At 31.3% G+C, this 21,899-nt stretch overlaps 2 protein-coding genes across 2 annotated transcripts in view; both read right to left on the reverse strand.

The window, feature by feature from the left end:
• Positions 1 to 21,899, reverse strand: part of Sesn (Sestrin) — a 231,895-nt gene that overhangs the window by 162,033 nt on the left and 47,963 nt on the right. The window lies entirely within an intron of this gene.
• On the reverse strand, positions 2,059 to 4,170 carry LOC146724948 (uncharacterized). The gene is made up of 3 exons (XM_085486258.1): positions 4,104 to 4,170; positions 3,600 to 3,970; positions 2,059 to 2,795 (listed from the first exon to the last, which is right to left on the reverse strand). The coding sequence occupies exon 2, from the start codon at positions 3,942 to 3,944 to the stop codon at positions 3,648 to 3,650; it is 297 nt and encodes a 98-aa protein (XP_085342384.1). The 5' UTR covers positions 3,945 to 3,970; positions 4,104 to 4,170; the 3' UTR covers positions 2,059 to 2,795; positions 3,600 to 3,647.

The following is a 21,899-nucleotide window of genomic DNA, read 5'->3' on the forward strand; positions in this document are numbered from 1 at the left end:
GTGCGATTTTTTATTACACAGTAAAATTAAAACATCATTTTTCTCATCCGCGAAAAATAATGCAAAATTTAGCTAAAAAGTCTTAAGGCGATTAAAGGCGATTAGAGATTATGAGAGGATTAAAAAAAGCATTTTATCGAATAGTTTTTAAATAAAACTTTTACTTATTATCAAATTGAATACTTAAAACGTCGCTAGTGGTATTTAAAATAGAAACGATATATTTAATTCGACCCAAACTAGCCGAGAAATTTTTATTTTATTTCCACAACGTTTCGACCATCTGTTTTTGGTCCTTTTCAAGTGAAATCAATCATTCTTTTATCAAAGAATTTTTCACTTGAAAAGGACCAAAAACAGATGGTCGAAACGTTGTGGAAATAAAATAAAAATTTCTTGGCTAGTTTGGGTCGAATTAAATATATCGTTCCTATTTTACTTATTATGTCGCAACAATGCAATATTTATTTTATTTGAACAAAATATCCACATTGATAAAAAAATATTTATATCGAAAAAAGTAACAAAAGATTAAAGAATATTTTAGAGCGAAAATAAATTATTTATTATATTAAACAATTTTCAAAATCATTTCTCTTTCAACATATAAGAAAATTCGCATACTTTCAAGAAAAAAATATAACAAAATAAAATTAACGTGTAAGTGACAATATAAAATGTATTAGAAACAAAAATAATAAAAATAATAAAAAAGATACAAATACAATTTAATATAAAAACAAATTAATGTTGAGACAACAATAAAAAATGTTTTAAATAAAAAGAAAATACAAAGGTTACAATGTAACATATTTTCCAACATATCAACAAGTCCAGAGATTCTTCTTGAAAAATAAACACGATTATAAATTACGATTGGAAAAAAGTACAATACCCAATTAATCACTCTTCATATAAAAAAATTTTTGTGCATAAAAATTATTAAAATATCTACAAAATAACATTATTATTATATATAAATTTTTAAAACTTTGCTCAACAAAAGTTTGAAGATGCATATTTTAAAAAGATGTACAATCAATAGTACGCGGGAGAAAATAAATTTTCAATAGAATAATTTTTAGCAAGATATAGTTTTATACATAAAACATGTAAATCTAATAAACATAATACAACAATTTTATAAAAAATAGTTTACATCATGCCAATTTCTTCTGTATATTTTAAATTATATTAAATTGATGATTACGTAAAAATCTTTACCTTGCTCGGTATTATTCCATCTAACGATTTAATCACTTTAAGGGTTTCCCAATGTCAATGTCGGATTTTATTTCTCGAAAGTGATATTCTAGCACTAAAAAATAAAAAAAATAAATAACACATTACGAGGAAAATCGACAATTTTATCACTAAATAAGAATCAGATCAATTTTATTAAATTTTGTTGATTTTATATTTCTTAATCAAATATTTATCTTTAATTTTAATTAAATTGAACAACACGTGCAATAATAAGATTGTCGATTCTTTCTCGAATCGACAGTCATGAATATCTGTGCTACTACTCGGAGCTCTCTACCTAAAACTTGTAACGATATACAGAGTGTCTTAGATTTGATACACATATTTATTAATAGCAGATTTTTTAAGTCATTTAAAAATAAAATTTGTAATATCGAAATATCAAGATAATAATTTTTAAAGTTAATCAGTCAAATTATTCAAAGTTCTTTGCAACGACAGATTTGTGATACTCTTAAATATCGGTGTTTCCTATTTTTTTTCAAATTGTAAAATATAATCATTTTTACAAAATTATTAAAAAAATTATTATATTGGTATTAAGATTTTTAATTCGAAACAATTTCAGGAATCTGCCATTGGCAGATAAGATTTTGAAACACCCTGTATAACTCCGACCCATAAAGTGGCCGGAATAAATCTGCAGCAGCACAGCTGCCGCATGGGACCATTAAATCTTAACAGCATTCGATGTAGCCGTTGATTTCTGGAACGGGAGAAGATAGTAAATTACTCGCATCTCGATGCTCGTAGCGAGTGCAGGTTGAAACGAAATCAATCACGCGTCAATACTTCCGGATTTGAAGTATTTTTCTTTTTTTATTCATCATCTTATATCACACATCTCGCCTCTTCTACAACGTATATACAAAATATTTATAAAAGTTATTTTATACAACAACATATATACAATTAGCATAAAATACAATCACACGTTGAAATTTCTATCACACAATTATAAGATCGACGTGTATATTTTACAAACACTTCTTCTCCTTCCGTTATTATACGCAGGTATAAAAAAAAATCAATCGATCACTCTTGTTATTTGCCACATACACACTTCTACAGCTAACCGATCGCTATATTTTACATAAATACAACTACGTTCATCACATATTAAATCAGGAATCTCTTCGACGCGTACGAATTTTGCAAACATTGCCCGGCCCATAAATTCCAGAGAGTTTCCAGAGAACGCCATAAAATCGACAAGAGCGTACACAAACTTCTGGATCGCCATATCGATCGGATACCACAAATACGCGCGTGTTATCACAAATCCTACGCGATATTATAGCGATAAAATCCCGTCCATCCTGATCTACAGGTCGGACGAAGACAACAACCGCGTTCCATCCCGGTCATTTCGGAGATGTTGTTCGTCGGATGACATCATCGGCGATACTCGGAAATTTTCGCTCCATAGTCTAATCTTGACTGGACTTCGGTTGCAGCCACTCGATCCAAGGATTCGAGATCACCAACTGTCAGATCTCGCGTCTTGAACACGTGATTATCGAGACCACCTGCGTATGACAAGTATATAGAACGAAGAAGAGGCATCGAAGTACTTACATTCTAGCAGCGATTGAACAACCTAGAGTCTACAATAGGGCTAGGGCATCCGCTGGATTTTTTTCAGGAGAAGGCATGGTTACAATTTTTTTTTTGTTTCTTATTTTTTTGTTCTTACTTAATTTTTTCATTTCTATTTTTTTTTAATATTAAATATGCAAAAACAGAGTGTCTAGTAAAATTTGAAAATGAAAAGGGACATTTCAAGGAAATTTGCACGACTTTCCAAAAGTATGATAAAGATGTAATTGCACGTTAATGAAAATTAATATATACGTTACAAATATTCGATATATTTTTTACATTATATTATATATTATTTTATATAATATGATATTGGAAGAATTTTATAAGAGTTTCTCTGATTAATATCTATCGCAATAGAATATTAATATTTTTTTATTCAGAGAAACTCTTATAAAATTCCATCCAACAATTATCATAATTTTCAGAATAAATTCTAAGAAAAAATTCTCTCCGTGTATAAAAAAAACTTATGCGTAACATATTTTAGGATTCCGTAAATAAAAAATATATTCTATTATTTACAAAGTAAGAGATTAAATATTGCTAACTCTTTCAGCTGAATATACATATATAGAAGCAACGGGAAAAAAAAAAAAAAAAAAAAATCTAGAAAAAATTGAAATATATTCCCAGGAGATTTTTAAAGAAGAAACAAAATTCCAGAAGATTTCGAGGACGGCTAGACACCCTGAAAATAAATTCGAAAATACTTAGGAACCGTGGCAAACCTTTGATTATAACAGAAGCGACGTGGTGCTGTCGACGACGAGACGCGATTAGCCTCCGATGAGCAGCCACGGCAGGAGAATGGTGACGCAGAGAGCCGCTATGCAGCTGGAGAACATCGCCAGCGGACTCGCGGCCGTCTCGACTTCCGCGTTCTCCGCCGTGACGTAATCCTCGTCGCGCTCGAACTCGCGGACCTCGACGTCGCACCGGAAGCAGACTCGCGCGGTGCTGCTCTTGAAGTGAGAGCCGTCTTTGCGCAACACCTGGGCTCCGGAACCCTTGCGCTCCAGCTTCCAACCTGGTTCCTGCATCAGCGTCGTCCGGCGTCTCTCCTCCAGCATCATTATTATTTCCGGGAAGAGGAGATCCTCTGATCGGAATCGAAAATCGCAACCTTAGTCCTCCTAGTCGAGTACTTCGCGAGTGCGGAAATACGGTTTCTCAAGGGATAGGAGATTGGAAGGAAGAAGGAGAGACGAGACTCCGGGAGATAGTTGACTTACTTGGCTCCCAAAGTTACTACGGTGCGCTTCTCTCTAGGAAAGCGATATCTTCGCTAGGCGTTGTCGTTGTTCCCTGCAGCGGCGTTGTTCGACGCAAGAATACCTTGCCTTGGTTGTACCTGCAAAGGAAAGTTCTAGCATAAATCGATGAATTGCGCGCTGTAACACACGAGCGGTAGCTTTAATATCAGGTTCGATCGCACACGATGGCTCTCAAAGAGGCGACTCTACGTGTCGGAAAAGTTTTCATCTACCTATCGCGGATATTGTAAGTTGTTTCCTCTATATGGTATTCCTCGTTTTTACGATTACATGTGACGGATCACGAAATTATTCAAGGCTGCTCAATGTTATTCAGTGGAGTTTTATAACGCATTACACACAGTTTTTTATCTATTAATTTATATATATTTAATTTATTTTCCCATATTATTTTTTCTCGTGTATTAATAATATCTTCTCATATATATTAAATATATTTATATAAAATATATTTTATTTCATATATAGTAGATATATTTAATGTACCTATATTCTCATATCATATATTAATTTATATATATTTAATTATTAATATAAATATTATATATATTTATAAATATACATTAAATTTATTTCTTACATTAATTAAATATATTTATATTATAACAAATATATTTAATTATTATATGTATACACAGTTTTTTATCTATTAATTTATAGACATTTAATTTATTTTCCCATATTGTTTTTCTCGTGTATTAATAATATCTTCTCATATATATTAATTATATTTATATAAAATACATTTTATTTCATATATATTTAATGTACCTATATTCTCATATCATATATTAATTTATATATATTTAATTATTAATATAAATATTATATATATTTATAAATATAACATTAAATTTATTTCTTATACATTAATTAAATATATTTATATTACAACAAATATATTTAATTATTAGATGTATATATATTTAATACATACTACGATAACAGTTATTTGAAACCTCCTTCTTTCTACGCGCGGACGTAATTTCCTAAATTATAAACACGGCGTAGTTGCTGTAGAGTTTCTAAATCTTCGCGACGTGTCACGTTTTGCAAAACGCATTATAGCCTCGGACAGAAACCGGTTTCGTACTTTGTCGGGTCAACGTAGCGGTGGCGATTTATCGGCTTCCTGCCGGCAGAGAAACGAGAATTAATCGAAGCAACTTCGGCAACTCTGCCGCGGCTTCCGGCAGTGAGATCGCGAACAGCTGTTAATACCATCCCCCATCTCTCTCTCTCTCTCTCCTTTTCGTCGAGGGAGGTCGATCCTCGCTGACAAACCCGTATTCACGATTACAGGCAATCTCGCAAGTGTAACCGAAAAACGACCGAAAAGAGAGCAAAAACTCGTCTGAACCAATAACAGGAGAGTAACAAAAATATAGAGTAGCAAATCCAGCTTTTATTTGTACAATAAAAAAAAAAAAAAAAACGCACACGTTTTTTTATCCCGCACATTCGCGCAATTCCTAACTAAATATTGTAATGAACTGAAAAACGATTCTGCACATTGAGAGTTAAAATAATGTGAAATTCTTGAGATAATAAAAACATTGCGCGCACGCCGCGATAAATTTTCTCCGATTCATGAAACGTAATAGAGATGCAAATTCGAGGCGATGTACTAAATATCTCCTTGTTATTCGTCGAGAATCGTGAACCTTTCGATACCGAATGCAATAAATCGTAGCTATTTTTATACCGGGGGAAAAAAACCACAATGCAATCGATCAGACATTTACACAGACATTGAAGATTAATACGAAATCGATTCTCAAATATACGTCCATTTTCCAGACGGATCAATTTTTTATACTTGCACGTTCAGCTGTAGCTGTAATCGGAGACTCAATTTCCTCAAAGTCCTAAAATAGCGCGTCGCAGTGCAGATAATTAAACTGCAATTTGCCGTGTCGATGATTAGAGCTTGTCGAATTAAATCCGTTTGCATGCGAGGGTAAACAGAGCTGGGGACGACAATGCAGCCTAATTACAGACCGACGTCGGCGCAGACAAACATACAGGAAAGCGGATGCGAGATTATGATTATTGAGGGAAACACACTTTTGTACTTGTTCGTCGTCGATCCTTTTTTTCCCTTAATTACGGGATTTTATCGTTCGCAATACAGACTGACAAAAATGCAAAAAATTCCTACTACTAACATCTCATAAAATAAATAATATGTTATCAGGGTGTCCAGCAGACTCAGTGAAAAAAATTCCCTGACTTTTTCAGATTTTCCAAGACCAGAAATTTATTTTTTCCCTGACTATTATTTTTTCCAAATATATAATTTGCATGATAAATCAATTAAATCATGAAATTCTTGAGATATTTTTGTCGACAATGAAAAGGTTCGAAAGTTCAAACAAAAATTCTAATCAATTATCACAATCTGCATTATGATAATCGAACAAACATAATTATCTTTTTTATTTATATTATATCAAATTTTGTCTCTATCAAACACATTGAAATCAAATAACACGACGCTGAAAATATAAATTAACGAACACGCTGTAGATGAATTGATTTTTAATACAACAAATTAGCATGCTGGCTTATATTTATTTAATAAAAAATTGCAAATTATTGAAACAAATGTAGAAAAATGTGAAAAATCCAGATAAATAATAAAATTTCCTGACTTTTCGCTGACAATTCCAGATTTATAAAATTCCCTGACAATGTTCGGTTTTACTATTTTTTTTTACATGTTCGAGTTACTTGATAAATACGTGATTCTAAATTTTAAAATAAATTAATATTTTTGAAAAATAATTTTTTATAAATACATGTGTACTTTTTATATAAGATATGAAATCAGGATCTTATTTTCAAAAATGACGCACACGGTAAACAAACAAAGAAATAAATCATGTTCACGATTCGATCAAGGATCTCTTACATGTTGAACTTTGGAATCAACACTCGTCTAGGAACGTTTCATAATAACACAAAAAAACTTTCAGAGTAATGACCTGCTTTATAAAAACTCAATCTCTCTTATTCACACCTCCTACATTAATATTCATTATGCGTGAAAAGTTAAACAACTACACTTTGCACTCGGTGTATTAGCTGTTGTATTTTATGCCACAAGATATCAAACTAAATTGTGAAATATCTCGTATTGATTTTTTTTTATTTTACCTTAATATTGTTATATGCAGAATTACTAGGACAATCAGTAAGTGTGAAAAAAGAAAGGATTTGTTCATTTACTACATTAAGCAATATTTTCTTTCTTTCTAGAAATCTAATACAACTTGTCATGTAAGTCGATACTGAAATGTCAAAGGAAAAATGTCACTGTTTAACAGTATCGAAGAAAAAGCTTGTAACATCTTAGATAAGACATCCCATATATATATCTTCCTCAAATGTTTTCGAAAACTTTTCACTTTAAATTATTCTAACTCTTTCTCGGAAGTTTTTAATCAAAGTTCGAAGTCCGGAAGAATTCTCAGACAGTGACATGCATATATAAGTCTTTTTTGTCGCTTATTCTTAGCGTAAAGAATCCTTTCTTCCTCTTTCTCTTGAATTTCCGTATCCCTGAAGTGAACACAGAAAAAAAGGAATCCTTGATTCAATATATTTTTATTCTTGAACGCTATTTGATCAATTTAAGCATAGAATGCTCTTTGTAATCACAAATTTTCATTTGCCTTAATAATAAGTTTGTGTAAAGTATATTTTATCTTTAAGATATATTCTTGTTTTAAAAATCGCATATGATAAAAACAAACTTAGTCACATTTGAACTATGAATTATTATATATATATATATATTTGAAACCAAGAATATTTTGCACTTTGTTTTAAGGATAAATTATCCTTTATCCAAAATTATTTATATTTGGCGCTATTATAAGAATAAAATATACTTGAATCAAGGCATATTTGCATTCTCTCAAGGATACTGTTTTTTCTGTGAATGAGACACAGTATACCACGATTTCTCATACTCTCACCGCGAGTGAAATTATTTCTCTCTTTCTCTCGATCGTTTGTTCAATCACAGATTTGTACTTCCACTTAAAATTCCATTGATAGAATAGCAGGGCCAGGTACCGAAACTCAATTAAATCTGTCAATTAATCGTTCTATCGCGCATTGAATAACCCTCTCCCTTCGCAAAAAAATATTCCAAAACGCAACTATATTCCAAACTTGTTCCATCAAACATATCAAATATCAGCGTATATAATTTTGTTCATTACATCACAGAAAAAACAGTATCCTTGAGAGAATGCAAATATGCTTTGATTCAAGTATATTTTATCCTTATAATAGCGCCAAATAATTTTGGATAAAGGATAATTTATCCTTAAAACAAAGTGCAAAATATTCTTGTTGAAGCTGAAATTTATTTATAAATATTGCAAAGACAAGAGACAAGTAAGCATTGATATAAGCGGTACTTTCAAAAATATATAATTTTTAGTTCAAATGTGATAAGTTTGTTTTTATCATATAATGATTTTTAAAACAAGAATATATATTTTAAGGATACTTTACACAAACTTATTTATTATTAAAGCAAATGAAAATTTGTGATTACAAAGAGCATTCTATGCTTAAATCAATCAAATAGCGTTCAAGAATAAAAATATACTTAAATCAAGGATTTCTTTTTTTCTGTGATGTATATTAATTATAAATTACAATATAAATTCAAAGTGTATCGCAACACCGTAAATACCAACATGCTTCCGCATAATATGAGGCAATTTATTACAATATTAATACTCTTGCATAATTATTTCGGGAAAGTTGCGCGCCGCAAATATCGTTTAGCTTATCGAATAGTTTTCGCGCGTAACGGAACTCTTAATTAGCTGAAATTTGTTAAACTATAACGATCCTATCCGATATCCGGAGATAGCGTGCCGCTTGTAGCAAGTAGACTTGAAAGAAGAGCTACATCATCGCTACATTGTCGTGAGCTTCTCCCGAGCAAGAGAAATGCAAATGAAGATTAAGTACCACAAAGTACAACTTACAGTCGTCTTTCTTCAAGCTAATAATAAAACGAGAGCAATGGAATTTTCTTTAAGCTCCGATCTTCTTCTGTTTAACTTACTTCACCGCAAAAGAACAATCGACCGACGACAGTTCTCTTCGTGTCACTTTCGAAGACACGATTATGTGAAGAAATCAGCATGTTAATGAAGTCGGAAACGACGTAGCTGCCTGAACAATGAAGGGTTTGTGAATGCGTAAGTGATTGATATATCGGGCCAACGAGCAAAGTTCGATTCCATTAGTGACACAATGCAAGCCTTACAATATTTCATATTCTTGCATTAGTTTCATCTGTTTCAATTACTATGACTGACAGAAAAATATACGATACAAATTAAACCTGACAAATTAATAATGACAAGTATACTAAAAATTATAGAAATAATACCTATCATACAACAACTTATTATTCACCCATATTTTCATTTATCCAATAAAGAAAATCAATGACAAAATTTATTCTATGTCAGCCGATATTTAATATTCACTAAACTATAAATAATAAGATACAAAATATAGGAAAATAAAATTTTTAGCTTGAAAGAATTGCTAAAAGAAATACTCGATGAAATAGAATTCAGACCAGACTGATCAATTTTCACGAATAATTTCGGAGCACACTCCACTTTATTATTCTTTCATAGGAAATTGTCCTTATTCTTAAAGGGAACTTCGACGTGCAGAAGATATTATTTATTAAAAGTATCATTCGCGCTCCACACGGTATATATATAAAATTTTTAGACGCGTTGTTCTTAAAACGAAGCTCCAAATGGATCCTTCTCGACTATCGCAGACATTCGAAAATATCTGATTAAATTTTCAAGCAGAAACGAGTTTAAACGCGCGACTTCTCAAAGTTATTTTAATCTCAATAAAGATGGAATCGTGCACTGAAAAAAATGACTAAATTAATGAATATTTATTTGAATACTCCTAAATAAATCATTTATTTGAAATAAATATTTTATTTGTTTTATACAAGATTTTCTTATATCAAATAAATATTTTTCATATCAAATCAATATTATTAGCTTCAAATAAATAATTCATTAGGCAGTATTGAAATAAATATACTTGTTCGAATTCAATAAATTTTTTTCAGTGTGCATTCATTCAATTATAAGACAAATTACGCGGACTCGAAAATCAACCCGGGAATTTCGCTTCGAAATTCACACCTAGAAAACAACGCTGTAAACAATGCTTTGTCGCGTTATCGGAAGATTGGTTGGAGAAGTTACGAGATCACACCGGTAACAAAACCGGAATTTCTTTACAAAAAGATCGTTATCGCTCGCGAGAGATAAATATCAGATAACAATGTAAAGAGAATTGTTGAGAATACCATCCTATTTTCTTGAAATTAAACTATTCACATTATATTTTGTTAGAAATAAATTCAAGCATTTCAGGGAAAAAAGAAGATGCGTCAGGCTATCACACATATACAGTGTTTGCTGTTATTTAAATAAAATTATATAGCTGATCATCTAGATGAAATTTTGGCGTCATCTTATCTTTATATAAATAATAAAAATATATATTATCTACATCTACAACATCTTGAATAAAAAAAAAGTATTATCTTTTCTCTTAGTAAAGAGATAGAAAATTATAAAGAAAATAATTTTCAGATAATTTTGGTTTAGAATCGTAGCACATAAAAATACTTAAATAATAGAACTTAAGTAGTAAACGATAAAAATTTATAAATAAAAATATGAATACATATATTTTTATATCCCTTTTATAATTTTTTTATAATTGCGTTTACACATAAGCAGTCTTAAAAATTATCTAGATAAATCGCCATATAATTTTATCTTTATCCAGATATATTTCAAACTAACAAAATCATCTTCATCTAACATAAGATAAATTATATATTTTTCTCACCTTTATCTAGCTAATTTTAAAATCATCTAAGCACAACACTGCGCATCGCGAGAGTTCAAAGAGAGTCGAATAAAGAGATCCACACAACATCGAGCAAAGTGCAGGAGCAAAGTCCAAAGAGAACGAGATGCGTTAATAAACTTCTCGGCAAAATCTTTCAACTTGATAGATAGACTATACCACTTCCCGTTGCATTCTAGGACGGTACTTTCGAGCTGTAAGTGGTACTACTTTCTCCGAATACTTGGGAATTTTTGCAAAAAGTGCGGTCCCCATTAAAGACACTCATTGATTACGTCTGGCTAAGCAAGCATCGCATTCATTCATCGATCATACAATTGTACATCGTCGCGGATGACAGTTCTTTCTTTCTCTTTGTGATTTCTCTGACATCCATGCCGAGAACCACCATCGTTTCTATCACGGCGGAAATGGCACGTGCTATTCACAGCTATGCTAATATGTAGGAGAGATGAAGAGAAGCTCGTTAAAAAGTAATAACCTCAATCGCCATCGACCTTCCCGTTACTCACGACCGCACACAGATGTACAGAGTGTCTGGCATAAGGTATCACACCGAAAATATACAAGTAGGTTTTCAGGATGTCCAGTAGACTCAATGACAAAAATTCCCTGACTTTTTCAGATTTTCCAAGACCAGAAATTTATTTTTTCCCTGACTATTATTTTTTCCAAATATATAATTTGCATGATAAATCAATTAAATCATGAAATCCTTGAGATATTTTTGTCAACAATGAAAAGGTTCGAAAGTTCAAACAAAAATTTTAATCAATTATCACAATCTGCATTATGATAATCGAACAAACATAATTAACTTTTTTATTTATATTATATCAAATTTGTTAGTTTTGTCTCTATCAAACACATTGAAATCAAATAACACGACGCTGAAAATATAAATTAACGAACACGCTGTAGATGAATTGATTTTTAACACAAAAAATTAGCGTGCTGGCTTATATTTATTTAATAAAAAATTGCAAATTATTGAGACAAATGTAGAATAATGTGAAAAAATCCAGATAAATAGTAAAATTTCGTGAGAATGCCCGATTTTCCAGATTTCCCTGAAGACACCCTGATCCTGTTGTTTGGAGACAATTTATCCTCAGCAAAAATATTCAGGCATCAATAATTTTCGAGTTATAAGCAATATTGAAAATAAAGGATTTCCCGCAAACTAAGTTTTGTGGAAATAAAATATTGACAAAACCACATTCTCCAAATAATATCTCCGTTTAATTTTTCAAGTAGAGTTTATTTTTTAATAAAATTTGAATTTAAGGTTTAGTTATGAAGAAAAAAATGCTGACTCTTCTCGATATTTTTGCTGAGGAAAAATCGTCTCCAAATATCGAGATCTACTTGTATATTTTTTATGTGACATCCTGTATATGCATACACAAGTGTGCCGAAAAATTCTTAGATAAAAATATATTAAATAAGAGCGATAAGCGTGCGTTGTGTAAAGATTTACATTTCTTTCGATGGACGATAAAAGAGAACAATTATCGAACAAAAGAGACACTTGACGACGAGATAGCTCGAGATTTATTAAGTACTCGCGCACTTATTATCTCTCTGGATATTTCTGAATCCAGAGCGAAAATGAGAACTCCGATAATCGTACACGTGACGAAAGACATTTTCGCTCGCATTTCCCAGTCGGGAAACCGGATTGGTGTAAGATATCTCGTGGAAAGAGAGGTAGATGATTATTCCACCGCGCTCGATTTACAGTGGCAAGTTTAATGTCACCGAGCACTCTTAGTTCTAGAAGGTAGAAAAGAAACGAGAGCAGGCACATTTCAATTTAGTAAATGGCGGGAAAAAAGGCCTCTTCTTGTCCTCTTGCCTTCTCGCGTCTGCAGACTCGCACAAAATTTTTTCGACATTATCTGTTTCCGGATATTAATCGTGTACGAAATTTAAAAAAAAAATACTCGATGCAGCAGCAGTAAATTGATGCCAGTGTTGGACATTAATTGCGATTAAAATTATAGTCGACTAAAGTAATCCGTTAATCAATAATTGAAATTAATCTATCGTGTAATTGAAATTAATTTAATCGATTAATGATATTAATCGTTAATCAATGTAGAATTAATCGAAGCAAAGTAATCGAATCAATTTTTGAAATTAATATTACATTGAAATGTGATCATTTGATTCTCTTTATTACGGAAGTTTTTCTGTAATATCGCATTACAATATATTCACCTGTCAGATATACTAATTTCAAAAATCGATTAAATTAATCCCGATTACACACACGATGAATAATTGATTTCAATTATTGATTAATTACGCAGAGAGAATTTTCTATTAGAATTTACTCTGAAAATCATGGTAACCGAGTTCTTCTAATTAATATTTACCACAATAAAAAATATTAATATCTACCACAATAAGATATAAAAAATGTTCGATTAATTTTACTATGCACATATTAATATTTTTTATTGTAAATATTAATCAGAGAGAAACTCATAAAATTCTTCCAATACCATATTGTCCCACGATTACCATGATATTTTCGGAGTAAATTCTAAAAGAAAATTCCGTGTAGGACTAAAATGCACTGAAATTGTAAGCAATTAATGTCTAGCAATTACACTTAAAAAAAAATGTGTTAACTTGACTAAACCTTTCAACTAAATTACTATTTTGTTAAAGCAACATATATTAGTATTTAAGTCAAACATACGTTTTGTTAAATTTGTTTAATATGTTATATTTAATTTAAATATTTTTATAGGTTCAGTTAACAAAATAATATTTAGTCAGTTAACAATTTTTTGTTCAGTGTATGCTCCTTCCATAAAAATCACAATTCCCTCTTCGGCGAGCGAGAGACAGAGAATAGTTATAAACAAAAAGACGCGAAAGAATGGTTTTTTTCGGAAAGTAACGATTCCCTCGGCACTCCGTGTCCTTCATGTGTGCGTGAATTCGCGTACGCATTGAATTCCAGCATTTCGCTGGACGCGAAAAAGCTCGCGGCGGGCGAATCATGGCATTCGCAAAGGCTTTGTACCTTTTGTTCCGCGAACTGGCAAATCTCGGTGCGCGCGCGGTCATTGACGTTATGACGTTCCGGAAACGTTCGGAAAAACGCGGAACGGGAGACGGCGACGGCGTTTCCGCGCGCGGAATGTACAACGGCGAATGAAAAACACTGGGGAAAAAAATACCAGACCCTGACGTCACGTCCGAGAAATGCGAATGAAAAACTGCGACGTGACGGCACAGTCACGTGTAAAAGAGAGAGAATTTCGCGTAATTTTAAGCCGTTTTTATTCCAACGGAATTTTCATTCGAGAGAATTATTTGTCGAGGTAACTTGTATTTTTGGTTTATATAGTAATAGGTAAAAAAATTTCGCGCATTAAAAAATTCGCGAAAAAATATATTTAAATTCTTACGAGAAAGATTACGCTAAGTATTTAAATTTCTTAATCACTGATTCCTGAGTGGGGGAGTCTTAATGTTCCTGATTACGCCATCGCACTGCATGTAAAATGAGGAAAAAAAATCTGGAAGAATGACGACCATCGGAAGCGCAAACTGAACAAACACGCCTTGTTATTCCCCGGTTTTATATAATGGTCGAGTCGATCATTCGGACATCTGACGGATTTGGCCTTCCCGTGACCCTTTTTATCCGCCATCCATTGTCCCTTATCCCGTAGCAAAAATCTGTACGGTCCCGCTAAAAAAGGAACGTCCCTCGCGCGCGTCCGGAATTTTCCGTTTTTACAGATGGACGGAAAAATAGATATCCTTCGTGAGACGCGAACACACGACGTGCCGTTTTGTGCGAGTGAAGGTACGTGATGATAAGAGAGGATTTTTTTTACACGAACGGAATCGTAATCTCTCTCTTCCAGAGAGAAGAGGAAAAAATGTTGATCCAGCATTTAGTGCTAATATTCAATAATTTTAATGTTATTATTAAAAAAATTAAAATTTGTTACCTTTCAGCATCTTTTGATGCTCGATACACATACCAGAAAATTATGCGCAGCGTCACATCAACTGAAATTCAAAAGGTGAATCAATCCCCTCGAATTTATCGCGATAACTGTAGCGCTGATAAATATAAATAATAATGAAAATGCTCCGCTGCAACGAAACTCGTCGAGTTAATGTCCCGAGTAAACGCGATCAATTCGCGACGGCGCATGATTACGCGTATAATTGTTAAACGAGCGGAAAGTACACAGATTCCGCGACGGACGAATGAATTCGAGGTGTGCATACTCGTAAAAAAAAGGCAAGTCATTCTTTCGCCGGCACTTTCAACAAGAAATGTGGCCTCGGTAAAAAAAAGCCGCGCCTCGCACATTTTGTATTTACTCGGATTTCGTGCAAAGTGCGAATGATACTGATGAGAGTTACGTAACATCTACAAATATTTTAACAACGGAAAAAAAGAGACGTGGAAAGCGCAGATTGTTTTGTCCAATTGATAAAAAATATACATAACGACAAATCTGAAAATGTAATATGCAAAATAAAATTATGTAAAACAAATTATTTCAAATAATACATATATATGTATATTATATAAAACACAAATATAGACTTTATTTTAATTATATTCGTATGCTTACCTTTTTTCTTTTTTTCATGTCTACAATAAAATAACATATGCGAGTCACTGTTTTTTTTCAAAGAGGTTTTTTCTTTTTTTTCGAATTCTACATGAAATTGTATATGATCACTGCGCGTGTAACTTAAAAAGAATACTCGTAAAGCTTAGTGACGTCAAAGCTAAATTATTCAACAGATAAACTACAAAGTACTGTAAGCATTGAAATATCCGACGTACAAAACCTCAGAAATAGATCGCGAAAAAAAAACAATTCAATTTACTTTCAGAATTCATTAGGCAAATGGGACGAAGCCAAGCTGTGCTTTGAAATAGACAGTTATTAAACAAATTGCGCCATAAGAATATATATAAATATACCTTTTGACTCGTCGTCTTTTCGTCGAAGCTTCGAGCATCGTCTGAATAGTTTTTCAATTAATTGAATAAACTCCTTGAAAGTCAATTGCTTAATTAAACTACATTTATATTCCGAATAGTCTCGAAATCAATTAGCGAAATTGCAGAATAGTTACCTAACTCTTACATTTTCTTCCTAAGTATTATACTATATATGTTAATATAATTATATTGGCATAAATTGAATATGATTTTAATAACAATGATGTGGAAAATAAGTAATTGTAAATATTGATTTACCAAAAGCTACCTCCGCATTTTCCACGTTTAATCTCGAGTTATGGGCTTCATGCCTCAATTTTCATCAAGCGTCACCTGACTCGACAAACATTTAGATTAAACCATCTGCTCGTACAATTACACAAGAATTCTGAATAGTCGCACGTTATTACTCTTGTATATATATATGTGTGTGTGTGTATATGTGTATTTTGTGTCAAATTCTTTGAATCTTTTAGAGACATTTTTTCAACCTAAAATATAAATCCAAAGATTTTTTCCTCCGCTATTCCATATTTCATTTGTATAACAATTATTGCTGTATTGTTTAAAAAAATTAATTATGCAAATACATAGTCACTGTTTTCGTAAGTGATACGTTTTTAAATGTAAAATGACTGCCGTTTAATTATTCAGAATGTTTTATTATTATACTAACGCTTGATAGCAAATTCTTTATTTAACTTAGAACGGATTTTTCATTCACATAAATATCAAAGCTCATAATTTTTTGCAATTTTCTATCTTTAACATATCTATGTACATAGCTAACTTATAAATTTAAATTGCGTGAGTTAAATGTACATAAAATGAATATGAAAAAAACTTTTTTTTATGAATGTATTTGCCTAAAATTTAGTTAATAAAAATGTTTTTCAATAATAATTATTTAATGCCTGTTAGTCTGCGTATGTGTGCGCTGAACATTTTTATAGAGATTTTATATATTCAGATTAATCTATAAGTACATAGAATACTTTATTAAAAAATTATAATAAAAATATAAAGTAGATATAAAAAAATGATAGTGTGATGCATACTACTTCTTTATTACAGTTCGACGCCCTTTTTTATTTCTACGCAACATACCGTGAAATTTCTTCCGAGAACACATTTGGCCCGATTTGAAACGCGCGTGTTTAATCGCAAATTTACGCGACGACGTTGTATAAAGCCCGGATATGCATTTACATAGGCGACAAGGGTCGTCACTTACCGTTGCTTACAAGGACGAACCGTTGAATAGTCGATATTAGCATTTCAGAAACGTCTAAGTGCGCGAGATAACAATCCACGGAATGTACCGAAAACAAACCTCCCATAACGATTAATTTAAGTAAACAGTTACATGTAGATTTTGGCTCATATACATATATTAACAAATAAGATTTTGCGTAAGAGTAAACGGGAAAATCGCACATAATCTTAAATTTCGCTTTATACAAATTTTAATTTTTTATATTCAATGTTTCTCCGTTTTTTGGAATAAATAAAGAATAATTAAAAAATATTTACTTATTAAAATTCACATGGTTTTAATACAATAATAATTTGGAATAATTATATAATTCCGTGATTCAGATCCAATTTTTTTTGTTGAGAACCAGATATATATGAAAAAATGATACAACAAAAACAAATAGAAAGTCACAAATAACAATTTAATTTGAATTTAAACTTTACCGTATATGTAGAAGATTAAATTGCTGGACTAATTGCAAAACAGTTTAGGATCAAAATTTAAAGCCTATTATATCTATATTAAATATTTAATTAACAAATTAGATTTTTAGATAGGTTGACAAAATTCTGTCGATTAAATTTCGTATAAATTTTACCTCGATCAATTTAATTTCAGAGACGTTCAAATTTTCAAATATGGCAATAATATACAGCTATATACATATAAAACATATTACACATACAATCACATACAATTTCTCGTTACACTTAAAGAAGAAAGATAAATAAAATGCTATACATTTTTAACATTTTTATCTCATTTAACAGTAACAATTAAGATATCAATCGATATATCCCTCGAGAAAATAATTTATCATTTGTCACGATTGCGATCGAACACGAAGGTAATACCGGTGCGATAATTATCGCGATATTATCAGGTGAAGTTTAGTGTTTTAAATTTTCTCGCAAGAGAGGTCTTTTCTCTCTTAGAAGCACATCGCCAAAACACACGAGAGCTCGTACCTCGCCGGTTGACCCAGAAAAATAAATCGCGCCATGCGACGCGAAATCGGAGCGCGCCGCGCATTTTCTCTATCGCACTTTTATTTTAACACGCAATCGCATCCAACAAGCCATTGTAACGACTCTCGTCATAGATCATTTCATACGCGCTCGGCTTATTCAGTTATTCGTATAAATAAACATAACATTCACGCGCACATAATGTTCTTAATGGAGTGAATGCCGTAAATAAATCACACCCGTTTATTATGATAATTAGTTATTTATTGCGACAGTTTATACGTAAATGAAATAAACGGGCCTTAATGTTGCTCATTCAAATGAGAATTATTTATTTAAGAGGCATTTAAAAGTTGACGCATTCTCAATACTCATTATTTATTTAATAAATATAATACACTGAAAAAAATTTCTTGACTAAGCCTTTCAACTAAATATTATTTTGTTAGTTGAATCATATACAAATATTTAAATTAAATATAACATATTAAATTTATATAACAAAACGCATATTTTACGTAAATACTATTATATATATATATGTTGATTTAACAAAACAGTAATTTAGTTGAAAGGTTTAGTCGAGTTAACCAATTTTGTTTTTCAGTGTACATTATTCAAGAAAATAATGCATCATTTCCAATTGTTTGAAAAGCGCGAGTGAAATTATTTTTTACGCGCGCAAAATAGTCGCGCTAATTATATTTGTAGAACCGCGCGTCCCCGATTCTTTCAAATTCGCACGTAAAGAAACACGTCGCGCGCGTCCTAATTTTTTTTCCACTCACCTTTGTGAACCGTCGAAAAATCGCGATCTCTCTCGCCACGTGTCGTTTCGAATGATCCTCTAAGCGATAGATAAGATCGACGATGCGTCGCGATGCACTTTGACGTTGCAATCTGCCATCGAGCATCGAAACACGTTCTCATGCGGAGGAAGTGTCGTTACATACACTTGGCGCGTGCAACTCTGGCATGCACAATAGCGTTATAACCCGGCCGTAGAACGGAGCACGTCCTGCCTCGACGGCGTGCGAGACTAAAGTGCCGCTCGTGAACGGAGTCGCCACCAGACCAGCCGGCCGACTGCGCGCGTCTGCCAAATACGTCAGTTGCGATTGCATTCCGGATCGACCGAGATGCGCGTCGATTGGTCCACGAGTCGGCGGCGCGGCAAAAGTACACATCAAAGCATCAATCTATGTACTATAGTGACTCATAATTTATAATAAACATTGTATCGATAAATGGATAAAAATATATTATATAGACAAAGACCTATCTTATCTACGAATTCCCGAATTTTTTTGAACTGTCAAAAGTTTTTTTTTTTTTTTTAAGGCTACGAGAAAGCGCAGGGGACAGAGAAATTTCGATTTTGTGCGTGGTAAAAAATTAATTACTTAATGATGGATCCTCCTATTTGCTTGAAGTTCAAAGTTCAGAGTTCTTAAAAATGAGATTTATCTGACATTTATAAATAAAATATTTCAATAAAATCCGAAAAAAGAAGTGAAATATTAATATTAATATTATGAATCATATTTAATTATGTTAATTACATTTATAGAAAAAATATACAAGATAAAGATAAGAAATATGCTTGCATTAGATTCATTGACTTTTTTGTTAAAATGTTTGCGTTACACTTACATTTTTAATACACATATACACACACATCAATTTTTGTAAGCATTTATATATGTTTTACTCCCAAGCCCCATATTTTCGTATAATTACTAGCAATAAGAAATGATTAATATACGCTGTCACGCGTTCTGTATAAGATTGTTTCGGTGCCAAAAAAAATATAGCAACAAAAAGTATATTAGATAAAAAAGATTTTTGTGGTAGTAGATTTATAGTTGAAAACGATATACACGAGTCTACAGAAAAATCGAAAAGTTCAGAAAAGCCTAACAATCCAGTCAATCTACCGCATATTAAATTATTTGCAATTTTCTCAACAATTTATTAGACAAAGGTTTATCTTAAAAAAAACTTAAAAACATATAACAAAAACACATATGTAAAATAATTAAATAACAAGTCAGAAACGAATAGTTAAAATCTTTTCCTTTCGACGAAAACCACGTGTCAACAATGAAGTAATATCTATAATGAGAATCGCTCCATTGAATTACAAACAAAAGCATATATATGTTAATGTGACATGAGACATTGAACGATTCAAGAGAACTGTACGATAAACGTTCAATGCGTCGAAAAAAAAACAAAACGTAAAAGCTTATCGAGCTCAAGACCACTCTAGTAATAAAATTTTGAAGAAAACATATTTCTTTACAGTCATAGAGGATAGTAAATATATCGCTAACATAAGAGCTATAAATTCAATGAGTCCTCGGCAGTTATTTTCCAAAAGTATTCATAAAATTTTACAGTTAACATAAAGAATATACAGATAAACATATGTAAAAAATGAGTGTATAAATATAAAATTGTAGGGGATACCTCTTGTCGTAATTAAGTTTTAAATTTGAAGAACTCTATACACAGAAATCGCATAAATGCTTCGAAAATTTCATCAAATAAAATATAAAAATTGAATATGAAAAATAATGTGTATGCATATTAATTCATATTTCCGATATCCGCCGATTTCAAATTAATTAATTTTATTTAATAAAAGCATAAAAAAGCATATATTTTGGAATCCTGAAATATGCATCCAGGAAGATCAAATTTTATATAAAATTAGAGGAGAGAGAGAGGCGAGATAAAACTTATATTTTTATAATTATATTCGTGTTAAAAATTGTTTAAAAAGTAGCACTTAAAAAATTGTATATTTATAAAAATAAAATTAATAAAAACCTATCTTGATTATGTAGTAGCTATAAAATTTAGAAAGTTAATAAAAAAATTGTTTTTATATACGTAAAAAAAAACAAGAAAATAATAAACCGTAAAAATCATCGAAAAGGGTCATTTCAACTTGAAATTACAAGTGTACAAATTATATATTTCAAATCACGCAATTATTTAAAAAATTTTATTTAAAGAAAGGATCGATGTCCAATTTCAATATATTTATTACTAGTATAAAAAACTGCAATCGATGATATAATCATGGAATAAAAAGTATAGGCGATTAATTTAAAGAAAAGCAAAAAAAGAATATATTGTGTCAGTTTATCTACAGAGATATGAAGATGCTTTCAAAATTTTAAATTTCTACATTTTAATAAAACGCTATAAGATAGAAGCCACGATTGAGAAGTAAACAAACAAATAAAATACATTACTCGAGGCAACGATGTTTACGTCATATATGACATCCTCTATGTTTGTCTTTCTTATTACTATCATCAAACATCAGATTCCGTTTAACTTCACAAGCTCACAACATTTATTCTCTCAACAGTAATTTATATGACACATTTCTTGAAATGTAGACGTTTCATATTTAAAAAAAGCATAGAATCTTAATGTAAGAAATAAATGTCAGCTGCAAATATTACAAAAAAAAATGTGTCGTTGATAAAAAATTTCGCAATCAGTATAAATTGATTAGACTATAATTTTTAAAGAGAAACCTGTGAGATACAAAA

Source organism: Nylanderia fulva, unplaced genomic scaffold (assembly GCF_048542155.1).
Source record: "Nylanderia fulva isolate GAGA-0341 unplaced genomic scaffold, ASM4854215v1 Scaffold11, whole genome shotgun sequence".
NCBI classification, from domain to species: Eukaryota; Metazoa; Arthropoda; class Insecta; order Hymenoptera; family Formicidae; genus Nylanderia; species Nylanderia fulva.